The 13073-nt window shown below is 39.3% G+C and overlaps 1 protein-coding gene across 1 annotated transcript in view; it reads right to left on the bottom strand.

Moving 5' to 3' along the window:
• LOC108751532 (Krueppel-like factor 6) overlaps positions 1–12685 on the bottom strand; it is a 339010-nt gene extending 326325 nt beyond the window's left edge. The window contains exon 1 of the mRNA XM_018491766.1: positions 11229–12685. Within this exon, the coding sequence (XP_018347268.1) occupies positions 11229–11333 (105 nt within the window). The 5' untranslated portion in view covers positions 11334–12685. The remainder of the gene's footprint in view (positions 1–11228) is intronic.
• Between the last annotated feature and the right edge of the window lie 388 nt (positions 12686–13073).

The raw sequence follows: 13073 nt of genomic DNA, 5'->3' as shown, positions 1-13073 counted from the left end.
CTTCATCGTTGAATTGCTGTCACTGTTTAAATTTCATTAACTGCAGCGCCCGTCCGCGTTCCGTCTAGTACTTAAGATAAAAATTGGTAATTCGTTAACAATTAAATCACATTTTAATTAACTATCATGCTTTTTAATTGTTCTAACGGTATAACAAAAATTTTACATGTATACAGAATGTCTGAAAATTCGCGATTCAAAATACTATAGCACCAAAGATTATTTGTAAATAATTTTTAAGCAGTTTTAAGATATGAGAGTTTAAATATAGCCAAGTACATGTCACGTTTAGATGATCATCGTACGTGCGATTGAGGGACAGGTGCCCATCTAAGTGTAATGAATAAATGAAAAATTCTTTGACTTAATTTTTCGAGAATTTTCTTCTTATAGTGTTTTAAGTTGCAAATTTTAGAACACCTGTATATTTAAATTTGAATTATATAGATATAGAAAAATCGATACATATAAATTGAGAGAAATCCAATTGTTCATTATCAACAAAAAAGATTGTCTATAGTTCATGTAAAATTTACAATTCCTAACAAAAAGAAAAGTCTCTCTACGAGATGTTGCAATTTCCTCTGTTACATACGTTTTGTTTCGTCGCTTTCAAAATTATATTATGTTTTTTACGTAATCTACAAGAGCGATACGTAATAAAATAGCACAAGAGCGAAAGTTCCAAGAAGTAGCTCCGATGCGAATCCATGTTCGCGCAATTCAAAAATATTGAAAGATACCTCGAACCGCGGTGGCGATAGCGTGCGTATGAGATAGTTATCTTAATTGGAAATGGAAGGTATGGATTCGCGAGGCAATAGCCTACCTATCTTTTCAGAGCACGTAATCTCTACCGCAACTTTGGCGTACCGAGCGACCGGTTTGATCCGACCTACGTCGTCTTTTTCTATCAGCTTTCTCGACGTGTCTTCCATCTCTTTCCCTACCCCTAGTCCCCCTCTATCTATCTCTGTCTGTTCTCCGCGAGAACGCATGCTTGTCCCGTACGCAATCGCCTTCGAGCATTTCCGGTTCTAACACTTTACCATCGACCTCTGTGACCCGGATCGGCAAGATTAAACGTACGTGCGTACATCCCCTTCTCTTTCCGGCAAAAAGCTATCCTCCTATCCGAGACTATCGTCCGACAGATCTATATTTTACATCTTTTTATCAGCCACATACGGTAATAAGTTTCCAAGATACGAGTTTCGATTATCCACGTTAAATTCTCTGATAACGATTAATATTCCGCGATCTTTAATCGAGAAAGACGTGTTCGGATGCGCGCGTGCGAGTTCGAAATTATCTCTCTCCTCATCATCTTCCTGCTCGTAATGACGATAGGGTTAATAGATCCATCTTGCGGGTGACCCAGCTGTGATGAACGAGGGAACGCGTCGTGCGTATGGCTCCCCGAATGAATCGCACGAGAACGAGTTGACGACGATCTTGTTCCTGGCACACGCGCGAAACATAAAACGCGAATGCCTCAGCAGTGAGCGCACTAACAGAAACTCAGAAATAACCGCCGACACCGCGTTCCAACCGAACTCGCTGCCGACATTCGCGCATATCGCGTCATTGCAAAAAAAAAAAAAAAAAAGGAAAGGAAGCAACGCACGAGCGTGATCAGCTACCGCTCGTATCCGACACGGTAACATTCCTTGCATATCTCGACCAATAAAATATCGTTTATTCTCTTAATTTGTTCCTCATTCTAACTTTCATTCTTTCTTGTATTATGCAAGAGAGATAAGAGAAGGATGCGGATTGCATTTGCAGTTCTCTATTTTTTTGTAAAATTAATGCAAGAAACACTGAAAAATAAAATATTGTACTTGTATTAAATTAAATCAAGTATATATCATTAAGTTCGGACGTATCACAGCGCATAGGCACTTTTGATAATAAATTCTAAAATGAAATAAGATTGCAACGTATAGTCTAAAAAAGATTTTATGAAATTTCTGCTCACACCACCTACGTAATTCAGCAAAACAAATTAACAAATATTTTTCTAAACTGATAATATAATATATTAAAAAAGCGATGGGGTGTGTGGTACAGAAAAATGTAGAATATAGATATCGGAATATTTGAAATAAAAACTATTCGTTTACCAGATCAATGACATTTACAGAAGTACATCCCCTCGTAACGGGACGTGCACACACGTGACAACGCGATATCGACGAGTTAGTGACAACGAACGCTAGGTGTCAAGTCTGCAGATTCCGCAAGTGCCACCGACGGCGAAGACACAATTCGAAAAGGAGGAATTGTGTCATCGAAGGTTAACAATACCACGTTTCGTAGCCACGACAGGCTACAATGTGGCATTCTTTCGCATCACTCTCATCTCTCATCGCGATCCATTGTACAGACGGACTATTGTTTCTCGCACCATCGCGTGCATTCGCGGCGCAAACGCGGGAGCAACATAAGATATGAAAAGGTACGAAGACGAAAAGCCGAACACAAGCGGGACCATACCAGTTAGAAACAAAAGAGTTACGTCAGACCTTTTCACTAAAAATGTCTTTGAGCATTCACATATTTAGAAAAAGAGGCTACGACGAAACTCGGGAGTTAGATAGTATTAATTAAGTACTAATAGTAGTAATAGTACTAATATAAATAAATGTACAAAAAAAATATTAGTACGATGATAAAAAAAAGTATAAATAACTGTATAAAATTGTAAAAAAAAAAAAACAGTATATAATTATACACATACATAATTATGCAAGATAGAGAAAATTTCAAATCGTTAGAATTTAAAATTTTCTCTGAATATAAAATTATGTTCCATAAATTTAAAATGCATAATATTAGATTGGGAGCAAAAGTTCATAACGCTACGAATTTCCAAATTTAGGCAGCTGTAACTTCGTTAAAAATATATAAAATTTAAATTTAAAAACGAATTTCAAAACTTAAAATCTCTACTTTCAAAAGATCACTCTATTTTTGATTTTCAGTGAATTTGGTAATTTTATAAAAAACTAGGTGAACAAAATGACAAATTTTCTTCTTACTGGTAAACTTGTCACTTGCAAAAAAAACTTGCAAAAATTTTAGACTTTCTAACATGAAAGCTTAAAGGTTTACTTACAAAATTTTTCTAATGTTCCCGAGACATTTTGTCACTAAGTTCGATTAAATAAAAGGAGCATTTTAACTTTGATTGTTCACATAACTCCATTAAAAATCATCGCGTGCCGCAATTCAAAAAACAAATTGTTAAAGCTGAAATGTAAAATTCTATAAAATAGTACAATGGCCAAATTGTTTTTAAAACATGTTCCATGATATGTAGACCACGCTAAAGTTTGAAGATTTTAGATATGAAATTCTTATAATGATAAGAAGAAGTCGTTTAAATTGAGCAAAGTTATACAGCCGAGAAATAAATTCTTCCTTCGTTGGATTTGAGCCGTTTCAATTTAATGTAAGGGTACGATCATCCCGTCTTACATTAAAGATAAATCTTACAGAAAAGGGAAGAGAGGAAGAGAGCGAAAAGAACTTCGAAACTTGATCGAGTCTCTCACTCGCTCACTCGCTCGCTCGTCAGACGCTGTTTAAAAGCAGCCGCAGTCTTTTGCATTCTTCTCGAACGGCCAAAGTACCGACGCTTACCGCACTGAGCCGACTTCCTGAAGTACAACTTCTCGGGAATGCGCAAGAACGTGCCGTGTCATAAAGACCAACTCTGTCAGCGAGCCGCACAATATATTACGCTGAATTGTTTTGCCACCAAAGTCAAACGTATAGAGTCAAGCTAAATTCTTATTATACTTAACTAAAAACACTAAGTGAGTTTCTACATTGCAACTTGAATAAATGAATCGATACTGTATTTTTTCGTGATAAATTACTTGATAATCTAACAACAAACGCAAAAACAAATCCAGCACGTTATTTTAATTTTCCGGAGTACAAACAAAGCTGCATTTCCCTACGAAGCATTGTATCAAAAATATTGGAAAAAATATTTTCCAACGCTTTATATCTTCTCGAATTAAACAAAACTGTACCGAATTCGCTAATTCGTAACGTTTTCGCGCCAGTTTTATATTTGCAAAATCAGTAAGCACCAACGTCACGTGTTTGTATTTTTAATTCGCGCTATATTTTAAATCGGATAAAAGTGGCTCCGCCGCTGGTGAACATTGTCAAAGAGATAAATCAATCCATCCATTCTATTATAATTTCTATGGAAACAAAATCGCGAGAAAATCGCGCATGGCACGATAACTATGAAACGTCGCGAGATTTAAAGACAGTAAGTAATCGGAAGTACGTAAAATTGTATCGAAATTGATTGAACCAATCGACGTGTAATACCTGGGAAGGTATTATTGTTGCGGGACGCTGGGGGCTGGGGGCATATACCGATCCATACACGACAAAATGGTGAAATATATTCGTGTATCGAAGCGAATCGTAAAATGTCACATCGACGAAGTATGTCGTAATACGACGCGTGAAGTGGAAATGTTAACTCGTTAAGTGAGGGAAAGAGAGAGAGAACGGGAATAATAGAGGGAAATAGAGGAACAAGGACAAATAGGAAGGAAGGGAAAGAGAAGAGAGACAGAAAAAATATTGCCAACGGTGCGAACGTCAGAGGCATATAATTCACATACGCCGATGTTTGTACCGGTTCCTGTCTAGGATCATTGAAGCTTTTACGCGCATTTTATACACAGTCGTAAAATGCGGAGGTTGTACGACTAGATCGTTATGAGGACGATTATATCGTGCGCGCGCATCCCGGTAAACAGGCTCGTGCTAAATGTATTTATTTGTTGAGACGAAGGTGAAGCGTACGCGTTTTACCAATGAAGCAGACAACGTTTTTGGCTCGGTAAATCGCAAAATCGTGAAAAACAATCAGTGCGACTTGCCGAATGGCGCCGGAATCCAATCTGGGATATTGCATATAGTGCCTCGAAAAGGAGGAAATTTTAATTCACGACATATCTGTCTATGACAGAATCATATCGAGTACCGCGTACAAACGCTATATAAATATTGAATTTCGATGTATATCGACAACCTGCTTGGACGTGATCCTCGCAATACTGTCATCTATACAAATGCTTTAGTATGAAGATTATAACGTCATAGACTTCGCACAATCAAATCGCACTTATTTTTTTAACGATTGACAAACCACAGGATCTTTTATTTTATGACATCTTTCACAATTTACTTTCGAATTTTTTAATTTAAGAATATTTGACAAAATATTTGTTAAAATCAAAATTTCTTCTTGTCTGGATTTAGCAATTATCATTTAATGAGCTATGAAATATGAAAAATATGCAGATGGTAAAGCGAGATATTAGAATTCTTAATCAAACTCTCATAAACTCGTATTAAAGAAAATTTAATAAATCACGTAAAAATACGGAGAATTATTATTACGAATAAATATTCTCGCCGCACGACGAATCAGCAGTGGTATCAGCAGCGACGGGGAAAACGTGCGTTGGCGTATCTTCTGCAGCTACAGAACTGTTCCTCAGGGCTGAGTAACAACTTCCGTGATGTTAATTCGATATCAACTATATTGCCGTATGCTTTACGCATTTAAAACAATTGCACGCAATTACAATGCCTTTTTAGTGTGATATTAAGATATTAAGATATAAAGAACAAATTTTGTTGAGAGATAATCCCGCGTGCCATCGCAACTAGACGACCGATAAGCTCAATCAGAGGATTTATATATGTTAAAATTAAATGACATTTATATGGTAGTTTTATTGATAAAATAAACGCATGTGTATACACGCCAGCCAAAAATATTTCACCATTACACTGTCTAGACGTAAATAACCAAATTAAGAGAAATAATAGTCGATATTTAAACTTGTCATGTATGCACAGTGCATGCTGGTGAGTTTTTACTGAGAAAACAAAATCACTAAAAATTTCGCATCGCCAGACATAAAAAAAAATGTGGCACGTAATCTACATAGAAAATATATATGTAGAGAATATATAAAGAATATTTATATAGAAAGAGGGGAGAATGTATGGAACTATTCAAAGTTATCGCGTTCCAACTTATTCAAAGTTATCGTTCTAACTTTCGAGAGTAACGCGAAGTATAATAATCTCATCATAGTATGTAATACTCGTAGAGAAAGTCCTTTAAAAAAAAAAAAAAAAAAATTACAAATCGACTGTACGTGTAAAACCTATGTAGATATAAGAGCGACGGGATGCCGGGTATACACGCATCGGGCCGCTTTGTCGTGCGTAGAGATATAACTGATGTCGCAACAGTTTGATGGACGAGATCGCGTAAAGTTGGAAATACAAAAAAACTCGGGACGAAGCACCCGTCAAATCGCATTATCGGACACTGTCGACACGTGCGTCGGCGTCATATGCCTCGCATGATCACGCGGTTACGCGAAATATCGATGCACGACGTCGTGTATTGTTTATCCACTCTTTTCCCTCGTTTTTACGTGTTTTACGGTGCGACCGGCGATGATAAGCGGCACTCGGTCAAACGATCGCATGAGTAATTAATGACAAACGCCTCGCGCGCCAGCGGTTTTCGTTGGAAAAGCTTCGAGGCATTCAATTAGGCAACTCGCCAATCGCAAACCGAGCGGGAGCGAGTCAAACGTACGAGTGCCAAGCGATCGATCAAAATTTTCTTGCGATAAACGTCCCCTTGTTCGTTCGTAATCGGGAGAGCTACGACTCACTGCAATATGCAAATTATACGAAGGCCACACGCAAGAAAGATATTTATCAATATTTTACTTTTTCTCGTGCTCTTTCACACACACACATGCATATACATACGCATACCACGGTATAAACCAATCAATCAAGTTTGTGCGCGTTGCGTTTGTTATTTTATCAATATTTAAAAACTATCTATTGAATATTCCAGTCCTTTATAGCATTGGATTTATGTAATTGGATTATGTGTAATTATAAGTTTCTAAAAATAGGTGATATAAAAAAAACGAATATTTACGTATACTGTCTGAAAATCATTAAAGTATTTCTCATATTTTTGTTAATCGATTACGTTTCTTCTCGATTATTCTTTTAAACAACTATTTTAGAAATAATAATTTGAAAAATACTTATAACATTATTATTATAGTTGCGATAAATTACGTGCCTTAAAAGTAAATAAGAATTAGAATATATATATATATATACGAATAAACGAATTCTGCAATTTCAATCTTACAATTGATAACTTTCGATAAATATCGGGAATCAAAAAGTTAGTATTTAATCTAATTGGCCAAAGAATTGACAGATGAAAGAAATTCGATGCTAGCAAGTCGCCTCGGTAAACGGTTCAAATCGATGCCACTCGAGGGCAACGTTACCAAATAAAGGGTTAAATGGATCACGACGTTGGTCGTATTTTCTCGTGGCGGCGGAACCTGAAAAAGTGCTCGCGATATACTGTTACCACACCGGCGCGGCGCGGCGCGGTAGAAAGGGAAAAAAAAACGTACTCTACTACCTCAGATATTGAATGGGGAACGAGTGCCGTCCCTCTTACGCTGGCCAGTCGCTCCGCAGTAAGGTCATTGCACACTCGTAAACAAACAGGACACGGAGCGGCGGCGGCGTCTACGACGAATACTCGTGTGCGTCACTGAACGTATACAATGTATATACACACCGATCTAATACGGCCTTGGGCTTTCCGAACGGAGGAGTGATTTTAATGTCTGCCTTTTAAATTCCGGGAATACATCGTGCGCGCGCTTCGCGATCGATCATCCAACGAACTCTGCGAATTCCCGGCGAGATGTTACGTGTACGACCACGTGAACTTTACGGCAAATTCCTCGGTCCTAATTTAAGTACTCTTGCCTCAACGAGAATATCAGAGACATCGGCGCTATCGATGTTAAAAGCGAGCATGAAGAATTCTTAGCTTCAAAAATAGAAAGGGATGACAAAACTTTGTTCCTCACATAATTTAGAGCTTGCTTTATCACCATTAAATTTCAATTTGAAATTTAATTATAAAGGTATTATATTAAGAAAAGAGACAATAAGTCATGATTTGACATATTCAATTTGACGTATTCAATTAAATCAATTTTTAAAAAATCCATTGTTTGATGCGATCGATATATGTACGATAATTTTTTATGCATGCATCCCAAATGTTAAATTTGTCAAATATATCTAAATAAATGAATAGTAAACTAAAAGAACTTAAAAGAATAATCAAATATATATATGTGTGTGTGTGTGTGTGTGTGTGTGTGTGTGTGTGTGTGTGTGTGTGTGTGTGTGTGTGTGTGTGTGTGTGTGTCAAAAAAATCTTCCTTCTCGGTAACAGATTTAAAAAAATTAAAGACATTGTAACGGTGAATCGTGAAATGATAAGATAGTTGTAAATTATTAATATTTAATTACACAGATAGAATTATTAACTGTTCAGTATCCAATTTCGAACAGGATATACTAATAAATCCATATAGTATAAACTAGCCGCTGATTCCCTGAGCGTATCATAAGTCCGTAACATATACACACATCCGGATCTTTAAATCCAATTGACATACATTTAAAGAGCTCAGACCACAAATACATTCCCTTTAACGTTTTACATTGGACTGAAAGATTAAATGGCACGACTTCAAAATCCGACATACTTTGAGTATTTATGAAAATTAATATTTAAAGAAATTTCACAATCTCAAAGTCAAGAGTTGCAAGTCACTTAATTTCTTATGCAAATGAGAGATAATTACATCCATTATGTTTTCATTGGTTTCCCTACAAATGCTAGAATGTTATGTTAGGAATAATAATAGCGACGTACGTCGACCGATACGTTACATTTACAACGGAAAAAAAAATGATTTCACTGAAATATCTAAAAATTTAGCTAGATATAAAATTAATTTGATTAGATTACCAAAATATGTAATTATATAGTACATACCTAAGATTTGCTAAAATGTCGAAGTTTCTTGTAGCTTTATCGTTATTATGCTTATTCGTTCCATACATTTTACAATTATTTCGACGGCAACAAATTTATTTGCAGATCTGTATCTAGACAATTTTTTAGATACTTTAACAAAACCATATTTTCTTTATACATATCATATAACACGACCGACCTATTTTATTATAACAAAGATCCCAATAGACACGATGTAACACGAGATTTATCGCGTCGTTAAAGTCTTTGCAGCGGAAGAACCCGGCGATCATTCTTGCGCGTTATCGCAATTTCTCGTTCGCAAGTTTTCGCATCCTGACAAATGTCACGTTCCGTGAAGGAAGGCAAAGGATCCGCGGCGGGTCCAGCGTGCATACTCCTCCCGGTCCCCTTCGTTTCCATCGCGTTGCGCAAATTTTACGGGCCGGCGCATTCGTGGTGCGACAATTTCCGTTTTTCGCGTACGCGTAAACGTTCCCCGAAACGTGCGACAACAATCGCGGCATTCGACACCGGCAGCGACGAGAAGGTCAAAGGTCGCTAACCACGATCGTGCTTCGTAAACGAAGCTAAACGACGCCGCGGCTAAACGACGCCGGTCGACTTGTTCCAAACACGGGTCGGTAGGGTATGAATGAATGAAAGAACGTAAGGCAACAAAGAATGTGTATACCTGCGAACCCTAACTACTTGTGCCCCTTAAAGAGATAACAAATAGAAACATTCGACAAAGTGTCAAACAGCGAAAGCCGATTAGGGATGCCGGTATTCTATGGGACATTAGTGACTTTTGTCGACACGTGGCACCTTATTGTTATGCAACACCCTAATTCGACGCTCATCTAAATTATCTTGATGTATTCTTACACTGTTGAAAACGTGAGAAAAGTCAACTACAAATTATCCGGCAAATTATGTACTTCATATTTCTACGAGAAAAATTGGAAGGCTCAAATTTTTGAAGGTTAATTTAGAAACGTCGTCGGCGATAACGAGGAGAAACATGAAACGCTACTCTACTTGACACGTACAAAATTACATGTTTATATGAACTTACGTTCTCATGATATTATTTATAACTACACGGAAAGAACAATTTTACTCAAGTATCTAAAAATTTATATACGGAGCAGAAAATAATGTAGTCGGTCAAAATAACTGTTAATTGTAAATCTCAAGCATGATGAGTAATGTTGTAAAAAAAAATTTAACTAGAGCCACCAGTTTAAGCGTTCTACGTAATTATTTTGACAGCCCAACAAAATTATTTTCAGCCCTGTATCTAAATTTTTACTAAACTACAGTAAAATTATTTTCACAGCTGTATTTAGCAAAATTTTTAGATATATTTGCAGCGAGAAAAAGAAATTGACTAAATTGGCTTAATTGATCTTTATTTCTTAACGTAAAGAATATAAGTGTTTAAGTAAAATATATTATATTTTACTTAAATACATACATTTTCCAACAAAAGAAATAAAAATAAAAATAGATTTAGTTAATAAATTAGTCAAATGAATAATTTTTTTCTCAGTATGAATAAAATCATTCTTTTCGTATAAAAATTTCAATAAGAGCTGTTATAAAAGTTGAGATAAATTAGTCAAATAAAGGCTATGGCACACAAAAAAATTGCAAGGCCATTAATTTCTAAAGGCCAAAACACAAAGCTTTACATAATACATAAAATGGTGTCTACAATGAGATTTTAGGGTGTAAAATTTAAGTCTTAAACCGTGAGAAAAAAAAATTAACTAATCATAGTCGATTATCTCATCACGTTCGACTGTGATTGATTAATGTCTTACGGTTGAAGGCTTAAAGCTTAAATTTTACACCTTAAAATCTCATTGTAGACTCCGCTTTATGTATTATGTAAAGCTCTTTTATGCATAAAGCATAAGAAAATTAACAAATCATTCCTTCATTTCACGAAGGAAAGACTTTGATTGATTGATTCTCTTATTGCTTTATGTATTGTGCATAAAGCGGCGTCTACAATAAGATTTTAAGGCGTGAAACTTAAGCTTTAAGCCATAAGCCGTAAGAAATTGACCGACCGTAGTCGATTATTCTTCTCACATCAATTTCTTACGACCTGAGGCTTAAGGCTTAAGTTTCACGCCTTAAAATCTCATTGTAGACGTCGTGTTATACAAGGCTCGGCGCTACGTTTTTTCCGTCGAGCTATGGGCTCTTAAGAATCGATCGCGACTCGCGATCGATTAACGAACGAGCGCGGTGTTGATTATACCTGTTGCCAGTGATCCTCGAGCGACGGCTGGGCCGAGAAGTATCCGGTGTCGTGTATGTCCTGCAGCTCTCGAAATATATTGCCGCTCGGTAGGAGCGTATCCATGGCTACGCGCGGCTACGAAGTCCTTCTCCGCACCGGAGCCTCCTTCTCCAGCAGGTGAACCGCCACACGCGGGGAGACGCGACGACGAGATCGCGTAAACTCAAACGTAATCTCAAACTGACCGCAACTGAACAACGGACGACAACACCGCGCGTCACTCGCCCGTCAGCACTCCAACTCTCCCGCTCGGCACGGCACGACAAGACGAATACGAATACCAACTCGATTCACTGAACGCGCTCCGGACGCACGCACGCACGTAAACGTAGTAGCGAGTAGAGGCGAGCGCACGTGCGTATCATCGGGAGAAGAGGCAGACCTCCCCCTCCACCGTAGACGCGAGAGCGAGAGAATGCCGGCGGCGAAACGAGCAACCGAGAGACTCCGGACTCGACGGAACACGTCGACCTACGTCGCCCGAGCAACGCGAGGATGGTTATGGATTCGCGTGATTCTCCGTCGCGCACTTCCCGTTCCCGTTAACAGCCCGATCCGCCCGATACCTGCCTGGGCATTCACGAATGCGCTCTTATCTCCCCTCTCTCTCTCTCTCTCTCTCTCTCTCTCTCTTTCTCTCTCCTTGTACCTCCCGTGTATATCACGACCAAAGAACTTGTGCCGCCGCGTCGCTGCCTGTTATTGTTGTTATTGCTGTTGCACGCCGTTGACTGTCGCGACGAGAAGAACGGCGTGTATTATACAACCGGCGAAAAAAAAAACTCACTGCGAACACGGCATCACTCGTGTTGCTCGACGCTCTGTCTGTTGGCGTCGCGTGCACGGCTCACTTGCGACAGTATTCATCACATGCGGGGAGGGAACGCGGAGGGGGGAAGACACACGCGGAGCAAACGTCAAAATGCCGGCTGTAGTCGTTCGTGCTTGGGCTGCGGTTCCCCGGCCTCCCTCTTTCGCAGCTCCGCGTTACTCCACATCCACTTTAGACATTCGCGCGATTCCGGTAATTCCTGACGGAAAAAAAACTCGCGTATTCACTGTTAACGGCAACACACACGCGGGCCGTCTCTCTCTCTCTCTCCTTCTCTCGCTTTCTCTCTCTCTCTTTCTCTCTCTAGCTCCCCGTCTGCCGTTCCGCGTATCGTACTCGTCGCGTACCGGCTTTTATCCCTTCGCGCGCGCGCCGAGATCGACGCCGGTTCTGCCTCAATTCTGCGGCAACTTCACGCCGTACGACGAGATCGCGATACCGCACGTACGGATTTCTTATCCGCGCGCTCGCGGGGGTTGAAGGAAACGCAGGGGAGGGTTAACACCTTTGAACGAAGATACTCGGCACTCCGTGGATAGGGACCCGGCGAATATCCCCGACCGCTGAATACGCACAGACTCTTCCACGCGAGTGTCGAAGAGTAACTGACGTTCCTCACCGTAACTGTGAGCGACGAGGCCCGAGCGCGGCCGAACGTAACCGAGCGCGCGCGAGCCACCGGCGACTCGTAACCGCTCTAAACGGCCGCGCGACGCCGCGGCAGCACTGATCGGTGACGTCGCGACGCCACGGCTGCGTGTTGCGTGTTGCGTATCACGCAGATAAGGTACCACCGGCATCAACGGAGAAAAAAACGGAGATTTATTTGTAGAAAGAAATTCGCGCCGGCGATTTCGTTGCGTAGACTACGTCGTGTTACGTTTACTTTACGAACTGTCGGCGAGGGAAGAAGGGAGCTGAAGTGAGATGCGTATGCGAGGGTGATTTATTTCAAACTGTCATGCCATCTT

Source organism: Trachymyrmex septentrionalis, unplaced genomic scaffold (genome assembly GCF_001594115.1).
Source record: "Trachymyrmex septentrionalis isolate Tsep2-gDNA-1 unplaced genomic scaffold, Tsep1.0 scaffold49, whole genome shotgun sequence".
Taxonomy (NCBI): Eukaryota; Metazoa; Arthropoda; class Insecta; order Hymenoptera; family Formicidae; genus Trachymyrmex; species Trachymyrmex septentrionalis.
This window is presented reverse-complemented; position numbering and strand designations above follow the sequence as displayed.